This window comes from Ochotona princeps, chromosome 18, assembly GCF_030435755.1.
Source record: "Ochotona princeps isolate mOchPri1 chromosome 18, mOchPri1.hap1, whole genome shotgun sequence".
NCBI classification, from domain to species: Eukaryota; Metazoa; Chordata; class Mammalia; order Lagomorpha; family Ochotonidae; genus Ochotona; species Ochotona princeps.
In genome coordinates, this window is record NC_080849.1 from 3,051,078 (window position 1) to 3,070,048 (window position 18,971).

An 18,971-nucleotide genomic window follows, 5' to 3' on the forward strand; every position below is an offset into this window, starting at 1 on the left:
CTCCCCGCCCACTACCCCCTGGCAATGGCTTCCTCAGAACCTGGCAAGCTCTGCCTAAACAAGACCTTATTCTTTCCCAACAGTGCCACTGGAGCCAAGCTTCCCACCTCCTCGAGGCAGCAGGCTTCGCCGGCCTGGCATGGCCACTAAGGGACGGGCAGCCGTCCCCAGCAGGTGTCTCCCAGCCCACCCAGATGCCCCCGCACACGTGGAAACTGGTGTGTGGGGAGGAGGAGTGGCCGTGGGCAGGAGACAGACTGGCTGAGGTGAATTCTTCCTCGTGCTTCTAGTCCATGTTCCCACTGCCCGCTGATGAAGATTGATTTGGTTAGTCCTTATGTGTTGGGGTTCCTCCCCCTGCGGCCGCTCCCCTGAGCATCCAGGCCGCACTGCTAAGGTGCTGGCTCAGGAAGATGTGTCTCCATCCCCAGCTTCCCTCAGTGTCCCCCAGAGCTCCTTCACCCTCTGCCTTGTCCTTGCCTTGTGGCTCTCTGCTCTGGGTGGCAGGGTTCCCAGGGCCCTACAGCTGAGAACCCTCCCCCTTCCCCAGCCCCCAGGCTTGCCCACCTCCTTCCTCCCCAGACAGAACCTCATATGAGAGATGGAGCTGCTCTCCAGGAAGTGGAAGGCAGGGCACGGGGTGGATAAAGCCAACTCACACACTGTCCCTTTTCTGAAGTGCAGGACATTGGGGTGGGCTCTTTGGTCCTCAGGCGTCCCTCCCTGCATGCCATGCGGGGCTTAGGTTGCTGCTGCATGCACACACGTGTCTCTGTGGTCATCCCTGTTGCCTCAAGCACAACTGAAAATCTTGTTCTTTCATAACTCTTGCAAATGAGCAGCTAGAGGCCGTGTGTGGACCTGGCCCATGTGGAAAATGCCGCTGGTCACTTCTAACATGGCAACTTGGAACCCACACTGAGATTAGAATACAGGCTCAGGGAGCAGCCGACTGGGTCTCCAGCCCTGTCATTCCCACTGACAAATCTCATCAAAGATGTCTTCATGTTTCTACAAAGCCGTAGACAGCAGTATTCACCGGGCCAGCTCCAAGCTCTGCTCACCCCTTCTTCCTGGTCCACAGGACCCTACACTAGGCCCTCAGAAGGATTCAGCCACCTTGGGTGGCACCAACATGCAACCAGCAAGGCTCCTGGGAGATAAGAAGAGAGGTGTTGTGGCATAGGGGGTAAAGCGACCACGTAAGACAATGACATCTCATAGGTACGTCAATTCAAGCCCTGGCTGCTTCACTTTGGAGCCAACTTCCTGCTAATGTGCCTTGGAAAGTGGCAGAAGATAACGCAAGTTCTTGGGCCCTGCTGTCAGTGGGATACATAAAGGAAAATTTGGGCCTCAGCTGGGTACAGTCCCAGCCTTTCTAGGAGTGAATCAGTGGATGGAAGATTCTCTCTCTCTCTCTCTCTCTCCCTTTCTCTCCCTCTCTAACACTTTCAAATAAATGAAAATTTTTAAAAGTTCTCTTTGGGCAGGCAACTAAAAAGGTCTGCTGTGGTCAGAAAGGGTTTGGGGAACTGGGATCTACTGAACTTGAGCCCCGCTGGCTCTGTGTAGTGCACAAGCCACTCAAGGGAATACCAACCTTTAGTATGTTTTTTTGTGGATTTTGTTTTGGTTGTAGAGAGCAACATAGCTTCTAGATTCAGAATTTTTGAATGTCAAAAGTAGCTCTCTGTCATGGGATTATAATTTTTTTTGCTTGGCATACTTTTCTTTATCCAATGCCCAAAGAAGTGTGCTTCTAACACTCACGAAAGTGAAACTTGGGCCTGGCACAGTATTCTAGTCGCTAAAGTCCTCACCTTGCATGCACTGGGATGCCATATGAGCATCAGTTCTAATCCCAGCAGCCCTGCTTCCCATCAGGTCTCTACTTGTGGTCTGGGAAAGCAGTCGAGGACGGCCCAAAGCCTTGGGACCCTGCACCTGTGTGGGAGACCTGGAAGGGGCTCCAGGCTCCTGGCTTCGGATTGGCTCAGCTCCAGCCATTGCGACTGCTTGGGGAATGAATCATCGGATGGAAGATCTTCCTCTCTGTCTCTTCTCCTCTCTGTAAATCTGACTTTCCAATAAAAACAAATCTTTTTTAAAAAGTAAAACTTAACTTGAAAATCTTAACTTAGCGTTTCTAGCTTTCGTTTTCCTTCCCCTAATTTTTATTTTCTGCTCCTTCCTCTTCCTCGCACTAGCCCCACCCCATGCATCCCAAGTACTGTGGCAGGGACCTTGCAAAAATTGCTTCATACCGGAGCCCTGGGTGTGGTGCAGGCGGGCACAAGCATCAAGCGTTACCATAGCTAGCTTTTGGGGTCCCTGCGCCCCCGAAGGGTCTGTGCGCCTGAGGACCAGTGATTGCTATCTTGGCTTCCCCAGCCCTAGGACAGAGCTACAACAACGACCAAAGCGGGCATGGGGCGACTGATCCCTCGGGCCAGGGTCGCTCCCGGGACCCTCAACCGGGGGAGCGCACGGTCCCGGACTGGGATGAATGCGGCGGTCCAGCTTTCTGGAGTGAACGCGGGAGCCACCGAGCGTGACAGCTCCGAGCTGGAGTGCAGGGGGCCAGGCCCGGGCTCAGTCGCCTCTGCAAGCTTCCCCGCTCCGGGGTAGAGGGGCCAAGAAAGCCGGGAGGCCCGCAGGCTCGTGGACGCCCACGCGCCAGGAGTCCGCCTGCTTTCTGCTCCAACAGACCTCGGCCCGCGGCCTTTTCTACCCCGACAAGGTCCTGGTGCCCTGACTCCCTGACTCACTCCCGGGGAGACCCACTGAGGGATAGGATTCAGGAGGTCCGGGGGAGAGGAACACGATCATGAACCGGGTTGTTCCAGCCCAGGAAGCGGGGCGTTGGGAGTCGGGGCGTGGGGCTGAGGGTGAGGGGGTTTGGCAAGGGTGGGCAGGGAAGCCGGAGTCGCGTCGAGCGTGGGGGTTGCACCCGTGTGGATACCGTACAAGTGGCCCGCGGGTCTTCTCGGGGGAGAGGCGCAGAGTGGAGGGCGTGGCGGCGAGGAGCGCGGCTGGGGCGGGCGCGCGGGGTGTCGCCGCGGGACGTCCCCCCGGAGCCGCCGCCGAGCCTCCCCCTGCTCTCGCGCTGCCCCTCCCTCGCGCCCCTCCCCGCCGCGCGGGGCCCAGCAGCGGCGCGGCGAGCCAGTGCGGTGCGGGGTGCGGCCGGGCTGGCCATGGCGCGGGCGGCGCGCTGCGGGCGCTGCGGGCGCTGCGGCCGGGGCGCGCTCCTCGCCGTCGCCGCGTGGACCGCGGGCTGGCTGCTGGCTGCTGTGCTGCTGCTCCGAGCGCACCCGGGCGTCCTCTCGGAGCGCTGCACGGACGAGAAGAGCCGGCGCATCCTGGCAGCGCTGGTAGGTCCTGGCGCCGCGCTGCCCCGCGCTGCGCTCCCGGGAGGGGCTCGGGGACGCTCCCGGGGACCCCCCCCGGAGCCAACCCGGAACCTGAGCGGAGTGCCCATGGGTGGGTCCCGATGCGAGCGTTGAGTGCGGGAGGCGCATACCCGGGTCTCGGGAACTGATGTTCAACAGGGAGTCCTCTGGGGGTCCTCGAGTGACTTTGCCCTTTTTGCCTAAACCGGTCCTTTGTCCCAAGACAGTTTCCCTGCTCGAATGTGTCCCGCCACTCGGAAGCTTGTGGTCCTGAATAAAGTTTGAGGTCGGCTTGCAATCTTACGTCCACATCCAGTGTCGGGCGGTCGGGTTTGGGGCACCAGCTGGCGCTGGGGCCACGGCCGGTGGGTACCACATCCCTGCCTCTCAGGATGCCCCGCGCTCTCGCCCAGGCGCGATCTAGCGCCTGCAGCCCGGAGGCCAGGTCACTCCATTCGCCCAGACCTATGCAGAGGCGCAGGGCTGCCGCCTCTCTGAGCCCCAGAGCCGAGAGGACGCGGTCCGTGGGACGCAAGGCGGACCGCAAGTGAGTGGCGGAGCCCTGCGAACGCCTGCCCGGATCCCCAGTCTCGGAGCCTCCTAACCCGGTGGGCTTCCCAGGTGGGCCTGGCAGGTGCGGACGGAAAAAGCCCTGTCAGGGCATTGCAGTCTGCGACTGGCCCGTGCCCTCCGCTATGCGCTCACCTCTCTGTCCACAGCTTTGCAACTTGGTGCACGCTAGGCCAGGACGGGCGGGGATCCCTAAGAGGAAACCCAAGCAGGGCAGAGATAGTGGCCAGTTGTGGTAGATGATTTCTCAAGTGATTATGCCCTTTCTGAGAGCAGCCAAACGTTTGGTCTGATACGTGGACAATTTTTTAAGTGTCCCCGAGAAGAGCATGGGAAGTTTTCTTCCGTATTGCTCCTGGGCACTCTGGATTTTCAAAACTCGGGAGCAGAAAGCTGTTCTATGCCTTTTCAGAAATGAGATTGGAAGAGTTTATAATAACCAGCAGGAAAATAGCCCAATGTACAAGCCAGACAGGTCCCCTTCCCCGAGATGAACCCCCACTGCGACCCAGAAAGAGCCCCTGGATTGCTCAGACTCCCTTTGGCTTAGGAGGATTTTGCTTTGTTCTCTGTTTTGATGCATGTTGGGGGCTAGTTAACAGATTACCATGAACAGAAATGATTCATCAGAACCGAGCAGCGGTTTGCACGCATAGTCTGATCATCTTGGAGCTGAGAAGAAAAGCTAGAGACCACTTTTATTTGTGTCTGATTCAGTGGGGAAGCGCCTTAATGGAGATTAAATAGCTTGATATAATTTAAGTAATTGCTCGTCATAACTTTCCCGGCAGCCCAGGTCATAAATTAAAACCAATGCTGTTTAGAGGCTTCCCCATACATCTTCACAATGCCGTGGGATCATGGCCGGTGATCACCAAAGCCCCAGAGACGCTTAGCCTCTGCAGGCTCAACCTAGCTGCCCCCTCCCAGGGGACGCTGACGTTGAAAGTCTGTTTCCTAGGTGTCTGTTGGGGGTTCAGGCGACAGCACTGGGAGCATCTGCATGGCCCAGTTTGAATTTGTTAACCCTCACGTGGGGGTGTGTGCACTTCTCCCCTTCTTCCTGCCCCATCCCTCCCCTCTGGCTTCTTTCTGGGTTTGCTGTGAGCTCAGCTTCCACCCAGGATTCTTGATTTAAGTGTAAGGCCAGTGTTGGCGGCCCAGGCTGCGCTGACTGGGCTGCCAAGCAGGAGCTGGCCCCGCGGTCCCGAGGACTGGAACTGAATTGAGCCTCTGTCTCCCGGCTCTTGCATTCTGCCTGGCTTTTATCCTGGGTAATAAAACGGGTCGTTATTTTTCTGACCAGCCTCCAGACACTCATTAGCTTTCCCTCTGCACAGAAGCAACTTTGCCAAACCCAGCTGGAGGGAGGCTCTCATTGGCAGAGCCAGAGCCATTGTAGTGCTCCCAGGCCCTCCAGCAGCAGGTGGATTGCCAGAGGTCCGGGGACCTACCTGTGGGATAAAGCAGCCAGATGACAAAGCTTGGAGCTGGGCCACAAGCTCCCGCCCTGCTGCCAAGGCTGCCAGCCACACTGCAGCTGGAGTTCGGAAGCCAGTGGGCTCTGGGTCGTGGGTGTGGGATGTTGCGAGTCTGAGAGTTCTGCTGCCCTTTTTTGGGTGGAGAAAGGGGCCCGCCGTGGACTTGGCAGTGTGGCTGTGCTGTGAAAGTCACGTTCCTTTCTCCAGGAACTGCCAGGAAGCTCAGCTGGCCTGACAGTGGCTTGAGGGTATCTGATTTGGAAGCCAGGTTTTTGATACCAGGGGCAGATGTTGGCTGCTGTCTGCCCTCCCAGGGAGGGCATAGGTCTGTTTTTTTTTTTTTTTTTTTTTTTTTTTTTAACATGTGTGAGATTTCCTTTACTTTCCCCCAGTAACTCTATGAGGTCCTGGCTTTTGGTATCTCCATTTTGTGGATGGCAAAACCCAGTCCCAGGGAGGTAAAGCCATTTGCCATGATTCCCACCGTGAAGCTGTTAAGCAGCCAGGAAAGGTCTGCTGCAAGTTGTCGGTAGAAGCCCCAAGACTGTTGGCGGCCTCTTGGGGGGTGACATCCCTACGGACTGTGTCCTCCGCAGGAGGAACCGCCTCCTGGCCAGATAGGCCTTGGTGGAGGTCTGGGTTAGTTGTCCTTGTCATGGCCCCAAAGGGGTTTGCTCCCAGACAGATCCCCAAGCAGGGCATAGCTCTTTCCCTGGGTGCTTGGCCACCTGTGCACTTCTGGAGGGGCTGCAGAGGGGACCAGCTTAGTGCAGTGATATTCTGCAGTGCACAGCATAGCTGTCTCAGAGAGGAATACAGTTGTGAGCTGTGAATGTCGCTAAACACTTTGGGACTCAATGCTCCTTATAAACAGCACAACAAAAGCGAACACACAGAAGAAAGCCTGGCTCTTTGGAGCCCCCAGGGCCTGTCAGCAGTTGACTGGGCAGAGCAGACAGGTTTTGTTTCTGCTTGAGAACCGTGGGCAGCCTGGAGGGACGCGGAGTAGCAGCCAGCCATGCTTCCCTTGGGAGCAGGGAAGGACCTGATGGGAATGTGTGGTCGTTCGTTTGTGCACACATCCGTGGAAACAGGAACCTGACTATGATTTCATCCAAAAATATGGGGAGGGTGCTTGGCGGAGGGGAGTCTGCACCTCATGGAGGGGAGCCGGCGGGGGGGAGTCTGCACCTCATGGGGGGGCTGGCGGGGGGGGAAGCTGCACCTCATGGAGTGGGGCTGGGGGGGGGAGTCTGCATCTCATGGAGTGGGGCTGGCGGGGGGGGGGGAGTCTGCACCTCCTGGAGGGGGCTGGCGGGGGGAGTCTGCACCTCCTGGAGCGGGGCTGGCGGGGGGGAGTCTGCACCTCCTGGAGGGGGATGGCGGGGGGGAGTCTGCACCTCCTGGAGCGTGGCTGGCGGGGGGGAGTCTGCACCTCCTGGAGGGGGCTGGTGGGGGGGAGTCTGCACCTCATGGAGGGGGGCTGGCGGGGGGGGGAGTCTGCACCTCATGGAGGGGGGCTGGTGGGGGGGGAGTCTGCACCTCCTGGAGGGGGCTGGTGGGGGGAGTCTGCACCTCATGGAGGGGGGCTGCTTTGGGTCCTGACTGCTTCTGATCCATCCTCCTGCTTATGCACATTCTGGGAGGCAGCAGGTAAGGCCTCATGTCCTGCTCACCCATATGCGAGACCCACACGGAACTCCAGGGCCTGGCTTTAGTCTGGCCCAGTTGTCTTGTGGGCATTTGGGGAGTGAATCATCAGGTTCTCTTTCCCTCTCTCTCTGTCTCAAATAGAAATTTTCAAAGTAAGGAAAACTTCAAAAAATGAAAAATACACCAAAGTTTTAACATTTGCATGCAATGAAGTTTTAACATTTTTTCCCCCATTTCATTTTCAAGTCAGACATCTGTTGATTTCATTGGTGCACATATGTGGGACAGAAGTGTACCTGTCTCCTCTGAAGACAGAAATCTGATCTAAACAGTGAATTGAAATAAGTCACTCTTATGGTGTTTGAAAAAAAAAAAAAAACCAGCTGCTTCAACAGAACATGCTGCTAATAAAATAGCTTTATGTCTTCTCACATAATGAAAGGTTTAGATTATCTTTTAAACTTGCAATTTGTATACTTTCAAAGGGATGAATTAAGTCTTTTTCTGTTTTTAACAGGCATAGACATGCAAACCTTCTCCAGCGCTGGCAAACAGTCAATGTGGAGAAATTATGCATTCTGCATCAGGGAGGTGGGGGTTGAAGTGTCCCCCAATCCTGCATCCTGGAGGATGCTGACCCAGGCCAGCTCTGCCCTGGGTGCACCTGTAGTTGCGGTGGAACAGGGTTGTGACCAAGACTGAGATCTTGGCCAACACACTCTCCTACTTGCCCTTTCTGATTCCTAATATCCTGGCAGAAGTCAAATTCTGCAGGAGACACTCCTGAGACAAAGCGCTCATCTGCAGAATGGGCCAAGTCCGCATCTCTCCCACAGTCCCAACTGTGTGCAAGCCCAACAATACCCTGCTGCTCCGATGTGCCTCAACTCCGGCTTGGAATCGCCTTCCAAGTGCATGGGGCGATCACACGGATTTCAGCTGCATTTAGCCGGAACTGCAGGGTTTGATCCGTGCCCATGGAACACTTGTGATCACCATGTGGTGAATGCTGAGGTGGGGACGAGGATGCCTGCCTGGGCTGATTCGGCCCTCCAGGGTAGGAGGCCTCTCGTTCAGAGGGGGATGTAGGGAAATGGTGGTGTTTTCTAAAATTTTTATCTATTTTATTTGAAAACTTGAGAGACAGATGGAGCAAAATCTTCTGTCGGCTGTTCCACTTCCCAAACACCCACATGAGCCAGGGCTGGGCCAGGCTGGAGCCAAAAGCCCAGACCTCAATGTGGATGTTGAGCCATCACTGCTGCCCAGGGTGTGCGTGAATGCAGGCTGTTGGTTAGCAGCGCAGCCGGGACTTGGTCTTGGCACTCTAATTTGGGAAATGGGTGGGCACCTTAGGTTGCCTTAACTGCTGTATCATGTGTCCCCTCTCCCAGTGAAATGGCATTTTGGTGGGAAATGCCAATCTGTCACCCCTAGGTGTGCTGTCACTTTTCAGAGGACGCTCTGGGCCTCTGGCTGACAGCTTCTTAGTCACTCAGCTCATTCTCTGTGAGTGGTCTGCCCTTTCCCCAGTGGACCCTGGGCCGAGTCTGCATTTCATCTGTCCACGTTGACCTCAGATGCGGCTGCACCAGGGCGGGAGAGGGGGCAGACAGAACTAGGCCAGACCCTGCTCTTTGTGTCCCGAGACACGAAGCCATTGTGTTCATTTTATTGACATAAGCTCAGCACCCCATCTGACCTGCCACTGGCCCAAGCCTCGAAGAGGCCGTGCTCCAAAATTCTTCTGACACTTGCACTCTTAGGACTGTGGCCTATTACTGCTCATGCGCAGCCAGCCGATCCTGGCAGAGCTGCTTCATTTGTGGGTGGCAAGGGGGCAGAAGCCCCATGCTTCGACCTTGTCTGTTCTGATGCTGGTGGGCTCAGCTGGGCTTCTTGGCCCTCAGGCCCTTCAGATGTGTCTGGTGGCTTGTGGTAATGATGACCACAGTTGAGGTAGGAGAGCAAGGGTCGGAGCAGTTGGGGTTGATAGCTGCTTCCGCGTCCTGTTTGCAGGCAGAAGGAGCTAGCGCCGTGGCTGGGTTGGGGGCGTAGAGCAGGGTCCTGCCTTCGTCCCCTCTCTCCGGGGCTCTGGGTCCTCCTTGTCCCCACAGGCTTGTCCGCTCCTGTCCCGTCTGCGGCTCCCCCCTGTTGTGCTGGGTTCTGGCACCTGCTTTCCTTTCTTCTTCACCTCTGCCCTGAACTGGACGCAGAAGCACTCTGCATCACAGCACCAGTGCAGGTAGTCTGCAGTGATGAGTGAGGAGTCGAGGCAAGTCATTTTGAATCATGTGCAGGAATTTTTGGATTTACAAGGAAATCCAGAGAACACTTATTGTGTTTTCCTTATCAGATTCTTCATTGAGATGTAAACTCTGCAAATGGCAAACAAAGTAGGGGAAGCAAAGTCATATAGCGACACGAAACGGCCACTCTGGAGTCTGGGCCACATCTCCCAGTTCCTGGTCACCTCACTGCTGCCCATCGTGTGCCCTCCCCTCAAAGGCTGGGAGGGTCTCGGGGGAGCCAGGTCAGCTGTGTTCTCACGAGGGGCAAGATGGAGGCAATTCCAGCAAGGGGTGACTGGCACAGGGGTGCTGATACTCACCAGACTGCCTTAGGACCCCAAGCCACGGAGTGGGCCCGGAGTGAAGGCTCTAGAGTGGCATTGCACTGAAACCTCAGGCTAAATTGCAGGAACTTTGCAGTGTGTACACAGAGGTCAAGTGTGTTCAGACAGTTGTGCGTAAGCTAACACAGCAGGTCTTAGAAGGCTGTGTGGCAGAGTGGTGGGCAAACATGGCTCGCCTGGTATTGTCTGCACTTTGCATACCTTGTGGTGTCCATGGGTGTTTCTCACACGGTAGGGGCAATCCCTGCAGCATGGGGCAGCGTAGAGGCGAGGCGGGGAAGGACTTTGAGGCACAGGGCAGCCAGGGACGTGTTCAGGACCCTGCACCTGGCTGGGGGGCTTCCTGCAGCGCCGTGGGATGGCTGATCCTGCAGGGAGTGGGCCGGGGAGCCCTGGAGTTTATACTTGCCTCACAACCTGGTGTCTCATGACCAGCCACTCTTGGTTTCGTGAGCCCTCGGAGCTGAGGACGGCGACGGGCCTGCACTTGCCCACGTGGGAGGAATGTTCATCATGTGAGGGAAAAGGGTGTGATTGAAAAACATGCTCAACCTCTAAGAAAAATGGGTCTGGTGGTTCACATTTCCAAACAAGAGGAAGAACCAGAACCCACCATTGGCACCCTCCTTTGCACTGTACCCTGCAGCATCCCCCTGCCCCACCCTCTCTGAGGCCCCTGGACAGCCTCCCTCGTTACTGCCCAACACCAACACACCCTTCCCTTCCAGCTGTTAGCAGTCCCTCCCCAGTGCAATACCTGGGAGCCTGTTGGCTGCATGGGCCAGCCTACTGCGAGCTGAGGACAGCAGGGCAAGGCTTGCTGGTAGGGGCATCACTGTGCTCGACTCTGGGGCAGGTGAGGATCGGGGTGGGTTGGGGGCCTGGCTCATCTGCCTGGCCTGCGGGGGAGGCAGATTTCCTCGGGCCTGCCCAGGTGCTGCAGGACAGAGCTGTCTGCAGCCGGCGCTTGCCTGCAGCCCGGCTTTTCCCAGGACACCAGCTGTTCTTTCTCCTCCGAGTGTCCTGAGGGAATCAGGTGGTGTCCAGTTTCCCGAGTCAGCAAATTTCTCCTGGACCAGCCTGTCCTCTGCCATAATTAGGGGCGTCCCTTTTCCATGCCCCAACCTTGGGATGGCACCGACCTGGTCCTGCTGTGACTGCCCTTCCTTTTATTCCAGTGCCAGGACTACCGGGGCGGCTGGCTGGCGGGAGACCTGTGCCAAGACCTGTGTGAGGAGGGGACGCTGCAGTACCAGCGCTGCCTGTACTACGAGCGAGGCAAGAAGGTGCTGCAGGCTGAGTGGCATGGCCAGCCCGTGGTCCTCAAGTCTACGAGGGAGACCTTTGGCAGCTTCCCACCCCTTGGCCTGCTGGGGGACGGGTCCCAGGGTGGCCCGGCAGAGGCTGAGCTCCTCCTGGTGGTGGCCGGCGAGGTCAGACATGCCCTGGGACTGGAGTTACCCAACGACAGCCTGGGATCACTGTGGCCTGGCCAGCTGGGTGCAGATTGGCAGCAGCAGGTGGCCAGTGCTTGGGCCCTGCTGCAGCAGGAGGAGTTCGTGTACCTGAGCCTGCTGCAGGGCCTGAGCCGCCATGTGCCACCCGTGTTGGGCTCCTGTGGCCACTTCTATGCTGTGGAGCACCTGGCGGCTGGCAGCTCCCAGCACCAGGCACTCTTCCCGCTGGAGCAGAAGCAAGCCCGGGCCCGGGCCCTGGCCATCAGCCGCATCGCGCTCAGCTTCCTGGACATGGTGGGCCATTTTGACCGTGACTTCTCCCACCGCCTACACCTCTGCGACATCAAGCCTGAAAACTTTGCCATCAGGAGGGACCTCACGGTAAGGCGGTCCCGGACGGAGAGTTCGGAGGGTGGAAAATAGAGTCTGGATTGGAGGCCCATTCTGGTTCCTTCCAGAAAGCTGCATGCCCTCTCGGGGTAGCATGAGAACAAGCTCCCGTGGCCTGGTGCAGGTGGCAGGGCAGGCCCTGCACCTATGCCTTGGCCTGAGTGGCAGCAGGTGAACACCTGGAAACACGCCCAGGTAAGCCTAAACAGTGGCAGCAGCTGGTGCAAGGGAGAATGGCACAGAGTCACGCCATCCCCAAGAGAAACACCAGCAGTGTCTGGAGAGGAAGCGAGGCGGCCGTTCCCTGCAGGAAGACCTTTATGATTGTACAAGAAGTGTCACACAGATCCTTCCGCCGTCTCTTCCCGTCCTTGTTGGAGGTTCCCGTGGTTCAGCTTGTGAGACCTGCAGCTCATTTCAGGCCAAATACTCTGCATGAAAACCCAAACCTGGCTGTCCCTGGGCAGCGAGAGGGAGGCCGTCAGAAGTGGGAGAAGCCGCCAAGGGGCCGGCTTGGCCCCGGGCAATGGCGTTGGCTGGAGCTGTGGAAAGATGGGTCGTGTGGCTGCGATCATACACCAGACACACAATCGTGTTGTTACCCTTATTCGTTTTTTTAGTGTACTAATGGAGTAAATTATGAAATTGGTTATTGACTGGATTGGATAGATAGGGAAGAGGAGGTTCTGTTTACTGGGCCTCAATCAGTAAAGGACAACGTTCCAGAGGTCGAGAAAGCGTCTGTGTTCTTTATCCTCAGTATTATGCACATGTTTTGAACACGTTACACCCCATTCCTGCTCCGATGTACTAAAGGATGCCCGAGAGGCTGTATGGTCCCCAGCATCCATCTTGTATGAGGAACAAAATGAAGGCCAGGACCAGGAACCAGCATTGCTGAGCCGTGAGCTGGGGGTGGAGGGCTGGCCATGGTCTGACGCTGCCTGTGAGGGCTTGCGGAGCACGCTGGCCCGTCAGCTCGCTCACACCTGCTAGCAGCTGTTCGCTGCCTCCAAGCCATCACGTACTTGGTCTGGCAGGCTCCAGGTCTCTCTCTTTTTTTTTTTTTTTAAAGATTTATTCATTTTATTACAGCCAGATATACACAGAGGAGGAGAGACAGAGAGGAAGATCTTCCGTCCGATCATTCACTCCCCAAGTGAGCCGCAACGGGCCAGTGCACGCCGATCCGAAGCCGGGAACCTGGAACCTCTTCCGGGTCTCCCACGCGGGTGCAGTGTCCCAATGCATTGGGCCGTCCTCGACTGCTTTCCCAGGCCACTTCCTGGATGGGAAGTGGAGCTGCTGGGATTAGACCCGGCGCCCATATGGGATCCCGGGGCTTTCAAGGCGAGGACTTTAGCCGCTAGGCCATGGCGCCGGGCCCGGCTCCAGGTCTCTTGGCTCTGATTCGAGCTCATCTTTTTTGTCGAATCCAGGTGGTAGAGGGAGACACATGTTATGTCGGAGTTATTCTTGTTTCTGGTTTTGAAGTCTCTTTGATTTGAAGCCAGGAACACCAGCCTAAAGCGTTGGAGTCTCCAGGTGTTCATGTCATCGGTGGGACTTGGTGGTCGGTCCTGTTGGCTCCTGATCTGAGGGCTCTGACCCTGCCATGCCACCTTTCGCCTGATCAGGCAGCCTTGGACCAGGTGACCCAGGACCCAGAAATGGGGAGCCAGCCATGTAACCCCCATGCCTGTCCCCCCAATGGAGCTGTGCTCAGAGGTCAGGCGGTACACTGTCATCCTTCACAGCTGTTATGCTTCTCCCCCTTGGAGGTCAGGCCCTGGGAAATGTGTCTTTAAGATTTTTCAGAGTCTATTTTTAATTTTTTAATTTTAATTAGCATTTAACAGATCCACTGTAGTTTCTAGTACAGTTTTAAGAACATGATAACCCCTTTGTCTTCCCTTCACCTCCCTTTCTGTAATTTTCAGCTTTTGAGATCCCACACTTTAAAGTTGCATTACAGTTTAAAGGCGTGCTGCTTCACCAAAGAAGTTTAACAGGTCAAAAGCAAAAGGAGTCTAGTTCAGTGGGCCTGCAGACAATGGCAGTGAGCAGACGCTGAGCGGATCCATGGCGGATCCATGGCCTTGACACCGTGTAGTCACATTTAGTCATTACAGATCGTTAAAGCTGAAGCTGTGTAACGGGTAGAAAGCAACGTTTTACAAAACCGCATTTTCAGCAGTCCTGACGCAGGCATTTGTCTCTTAGAAAGTCTTCAAGCTGGTAAAACGTGTGAGGATGAAACCTACTGGTGGTTGTAGTTCCAAACCTGGGCTTTCTGGAGTGATGGCGAAGGCTGCTCTGCCCTTACTGCTCCGTGGTGTGATCTCAGCCCTTCATCTAGTGCTTGTGTCTAAGAGAAGCACCCGTGGGGCAGACCCCGAGGGCTGGGCTTGAGCCTCCAGCTGGGTCTGCAGGCTCTGGGCTCACCTGCGGTGTGGACCAATGCACTCCCAGCTGTGGGACTGGGAGCCACCCAGTGGGCTCCTCCTTACTTGCTGGTGGCTGGCTATTTAAAGACCACGTGCCTCTTTGATTGCAGGTGTTGGCTATAGATGTGGACATGGCTTTTTTTGAGCCTAAAATGAGGGAAATCCTTGAGCAGAATTGCACGGGTGATGAAGACTGCAATTTCTTCGACTGCTTTTCCAGGTGTGATTTGCGAGTGAACAAATGTGGAGCCGAGCGCGTCAACAGCAACCTGCAGGTAGGCATGGCCAAGCCTGGGACTGGGGGTGCCACGTGCGGTCCCGCTGGTGGCCTCTGCCCTCGATGGCTGTCGCCTCCTGCAAGTCCCCTGTGCAAGCCCTCTGGGCTGAGCTGGGGTATGCAGTAAGGGCAGGGGGGCGGTACTGGGCCAGGAAACTGCTCTTTGTTTACTACCCCGTGGCCAGGGGTGGGTGGGGATAATCAAGTGACCCTAAGGTCTAGCGGGTGGGGCTCCCAGCAAAGCCCTGGTGTTGGGCTCCTGTGGGCTTGTGGATAGCTATTCCCTCAGGGTAGAGTCCACACCTACAAACTCATCTCTCTTTCACACACAAACACTGAGAACCCTGAGACCACGCATCCAGGATGAGGCTGACAGGTGCGCAAAGCATTGCTAAGATGCTGACCAAAGTGCCTGGTTCCAGTCCTGTCCGCAGCATCTCTGGCCCAGGTTTTGCTCGTGTAGGCCCTGAGAGGCACCAGGCAATGGCTGAAGAGTCGGCCCTGTCTCCCTGCGTGAGAGGCAGGTTGAGGTCCTGGCTCCCAGCTCCAGCCTGGCCCAGCCCTGGCTGTGATGAGCATGTGGGGAGTGAACCAATGGATGGCAGTTACCTCTTTGTTCTGCCTTTCAAATAAATACAATTAATTTTTTTAAAAAGAGGCAAAAAGAGCATAAAATTAGCAAGAGAGGAACAGAAAAACATATTCCAGGTTGTTGTCTACGGCCATACCACCCTGAACGCGCCTGATCTCGAAAAACATATTCCAAATACACATATAACAAAATCCAAATGACCAGAGAACTTGGAAATGATCTTGCAGCACTAAGATGGGCAACTTGAATCCTGATAATCAATTTCATTTGCCAGCTGGGAATTGTTGAAACACAGCTCACAGCAGCGGGCGAGGCTTCAGGGGAGCAGACACCTTCTGCATTGTGAGCCTGACTGTAGCTGCTGCCTCCCTCGAGGGCTGAGGCTGTCGGGCACAGTCCTGCTCCTTAGCCGGGCAGCTGCACTGGTGACCGCGCTTACACAGTGCTGGAAATCAACCCACACATTTGTATGAGAAAGCACTATGAATCAAGTGAAATAGGACACGGGTCAGAAGTCTGTATTTACAGGATGATCCTAGTATTATTACAGAGTTTGTGATTGGACAGATGGATACCCAAATGTGCAGAGCAATTATTTTGGGATGATGATTGAGGCAGTTTTAATTTTCTTCACCCTTTTTGTGTTTTGTAAATTTCTATCTTAATATTTTACTGAAAAATAAAACCCAAAACAATGAAAAATTCCCACCCATCATAAATGGCTAAATCAGTGGGACAGAAGTTTTTAAAAGAAATTCAGAAATGACAGCATGTGAGTGCTCAGCTGTGTTGAAGGAGGCATTCCAAGCACTAGGGAAGCCATATTACATGAGGCCACTTCCGATTCATGGGGGCAGCAGGTGATGGCCAAGTGCTTGGGTCTAGCTTGCCACATGGAGGCCCAGATGGAGTCCCTGGCCCCTGGTGCAGCCTGGCCTGGCTCTGGCTGTGGACGGAGCCCCTGGTGCAGCCTGGCCCGGCCCTGCCTACTGTGGGCATTTGGGGAGTGAGCCAGTAGAGGGAAGATCCCCCTATTTCTCTTCTTTCTCGTTCTCTTATTTCTTGCTTTCTTTCTCTTTTTTTCTCTTTCTCTTCTTTTTCTTTCTCTTTTTTTGTCTCTGTTTCTCTTTTGTGTCTCTGCCTTTCAAATTAAAAAAATTAAACTTGAAAAATTTAAAATAAAAAGTGCATGAAGCAATGAAATTTAAAGCTAAGATTACTTGAGTATAAACGCTTTTGGGGGAAGCATGGGACTCTGAGCCAGGCAGATGTGTGTGGGATGCAGGGGCTTTCACTGCTGGGCCAAATGAGCATCCCAGAATGGCAGGTGAGCTGTGTGTGCAATGAACTGCACTTGTGAGATGAAGGGGTGAAGCAGAAGGAAGAGCGAGCAGAGGTGGTGGCCGAGCAGACCCAGGCCATCCAGAGACACTCTGGCTGTTCCTGGTCGGGGCAGCGGGCGGCTGGGCAGACTAAGATTCCATTGTGTCTGCGGCACAGAGCGTGCATTCTCTGCTCAGCTGAGGAGCGGGTGTTTGTGAAAGTAGCTCTGACCTCTGTGTGTCATCCTTTGCTTGCCCACACAAGTCCGGGCCGAGTGTGCCCGCTTTGGGGTGCCCGGTGCAGGTACTCCTGTGGTGAAAACTGTGGAACAAGACCTTGGCTAATTGCAGAGTTTGAGGCGATCTTGAAGACGCCCTGGTTTGAATGAGAGGGTAGGAGAGCGTGACTTGGGTTTCACCTCTGCTCCTAAGAGCCTGGCTTCTTGAAGAGCTTCTTGGGCAGCCTTGCCCCCCTATGCAGATCCTGCTTCCAGGGGACTTCCAACAGCATAGCCGCACCTGCACCTGCTTCCTGCGACTGATCCCACTGCAGGAGACCTTCTCGTGGCGGGAAGTCCATCTTTGGGAGGGCTGGGACCTGCAGGTTGCAGTGCTTACTGCCTGTGGCATCTGCTCCCCCAGGTGTCACCAGAACCTCCCCCCTCGCAGAGGACAGCCTCTGCAAGGTCCAAGGCCCACTTTGAACTCAGGCAATCCCCTGGAAGCAGAGATGGGTTTAGAAAAAAGCCGCAGCCCTACCCGACCTGAAGTAACTGCCCTCTCTGTCCCCCAGGTGATCTGTGACAAGATATTTCGCTACTGGTTCATCTCAAGTCCCAGGGACTCTGTCGTCCCTCTATGGCGTCAGTTCCAGTTGCAGGAGGCTGTACGGGAATGCTCCCGGACAGCCGCCCCCGGTGTGTTCTGGAAGCTTCGCCGCCTCCTCCAAGCCACGCTGAGAGAGCTGCAGCAGGTAGACAAGCAACCACTTTCCAGCCTTAAACATGCCTGGTGAGGCGGCTGCGGGGAGGTCTACGCTGCCCTTCCAAAGGAGACGTTTTGCCCGGCAGACGGTTGTCTCTAGGAACTCAGCACAGTCCCTCAAGCATGGTGGATGCTCGGGCCATCTTTCGCAGCTCGGGTGCCTCAAGCGGGGGCACTGCCTGTGAATGGACTCAGTGTGCTCCAGGGGGGCTCTTGGCCCACACAGGCCCCACTGGCAGTCACCTGGCAAGTGCACAAGTGTGTGCACCCGAATGTGAACACCATGGTGAACATGGCCCCAGTCTATCAGTGTGCAGACCCACGTGAGCATGTGTGCATGAGGGTGCGTATTTCCCTGAGACTGTGTGTGTGTGTGTGTGTGTGTGTGTGTGTGTGTGTGTGAGTGAGCTGTGGGCTGGTGGTGTGTGTGTGTGAGGACGTGAGTGTGCTGTGGGTGGTGGTGGTGTGTGTGTGTGTGTGTGTGTGTGTGTGTGGCGCAGGGGAGGTGGTTTGGTTAGTCTGTGAGCTGAGACATCCTGCCCAGCCGGCCAAGAAGAGCTTCTAGAATAAAAAGCAAGAGAAGCAGCAGAAAGCTGTCTACTGTAACAGGGCTCACGTGGGAGTGTGGAAGAGCTGTTTGTGCTTCAGCTTTTGAGGGTCCATCGACTGTGTTTGGGGGAAATAGGGCCACCTCTGTGGTGTCTCCGAGCAGGGAGCTCCGGGTTGTGCTGTCAGCTTGCTGACCGCGGAGCCAAGGTGAGCTTGGCGGTGGCCACAGGCAGGTGCAGAGAGCAGCCCTGCCTACTGACTGGGGCGGACCGACTCCTGGGCTTTCGGGCATCCAGGCCTGCCAGGGGACGAGAGGGACGGGAGGCACACGGTACCAGTACCCAGTACCCAGTACCAGAAGCTGTGGGAAGAAGCACAAGGAGCCTACGCCTTAAAGGAACCTCGTTCCACCTGAATTGGTCCTCTTGACTGCTGTGTCGGCTGGTCTACCCTTTTCAGAAATCACAGCAGGCATGCAAAGAGATGTGGTGAGATGAGAAGTGCTTCATGTTGGAGGTTTACGCGTCAAAGAAGACAACCTGAACAAAATACTAAAAAGCCACAGTTTCTCTTTCGTCTGCTCTTGCTTAAGCACCTGTCTAACCCAGACACAGGGACCCACCTCCTTGGGTTCTTCTGGAGTGACTCCAGCTCCCCACGAGAGGTGATGCAGGATGGAGGTGAGCAGGGGTCCCCGCAGTGCTACTGTGGAGATTCCCAGACTCCTTTCTGTTGCTGCCCAGTCCCCTGCCGGCCCACCCCCCGCACATCATGACTGGCTGTTTCCCAAATGGCATTGAAGGTCACGAAGGCTTCCCTGTAGTCATGTGTGTGAAGACTTCTGCATATGTGCCTTGGTGGGAAGGAAAAGTCCACATCAGGTGGGTTAACGCCAGAGCCTGGTGCCCTTGGCAGAGCTGGTGTCCCGGGCTGTGCTGGCCACTGTCATCTTCTGTGTGCTCTGGGGGTGACAGTGTGTATGAAGAGATGGCAGGCATGGGGGGTTGATGCCTGTGCTGTCTGTGTGTGCTCGGCAGTCAGGCAGGTCCCTGGTGTGCTGCAGCCCTTCTGGCTGCCAGCTCGGTGGCTTCCTGGGTAGCATGACCAGCTCGGAAGAGGCCAAAGCCAGCTTGTGTTTAACCACATTGGAAATGAGTGTTTTTGCTTAGCCTGAATGCTGCAGTCTGTAATTACCCAACGGAGTGTGGCGTCACTGCCGATT

The 18,971-nt window shown here is 55.7% G+C and overlaps 1 protein-coding gene across 1 annotated transcript; it reads left to right on the forward strand.

Moving 5' to 3' along the window:
* Positions 1 to 3,197: 3,197 nt before the first annotated feature.
* On the forward strand, positions 3,198 to 17,284 carry DIPK1C (divergent protein kinase domain 1C). The gene is made up of 4 exons (XM_004579654.2): positions 3,198 to 3,374; positions 10,910 to 11,569; positions 14,136 to 14,300; positions 17,010 to 17,284. The coding sequence occupies exons 1-4, from the start codon at positions 3,198 to 3,200 to the stop codon at positions 17,229 to 17,231; spliced, it is 1,224 nt and encodes a 407-aa protein (XP_004579711.2). The 3' UTR covers positions 17,232 to 17,284.
* The last annotated feature ends 1,687 nt before the right edge of the window (positions 17,285 to 18,971 follow it).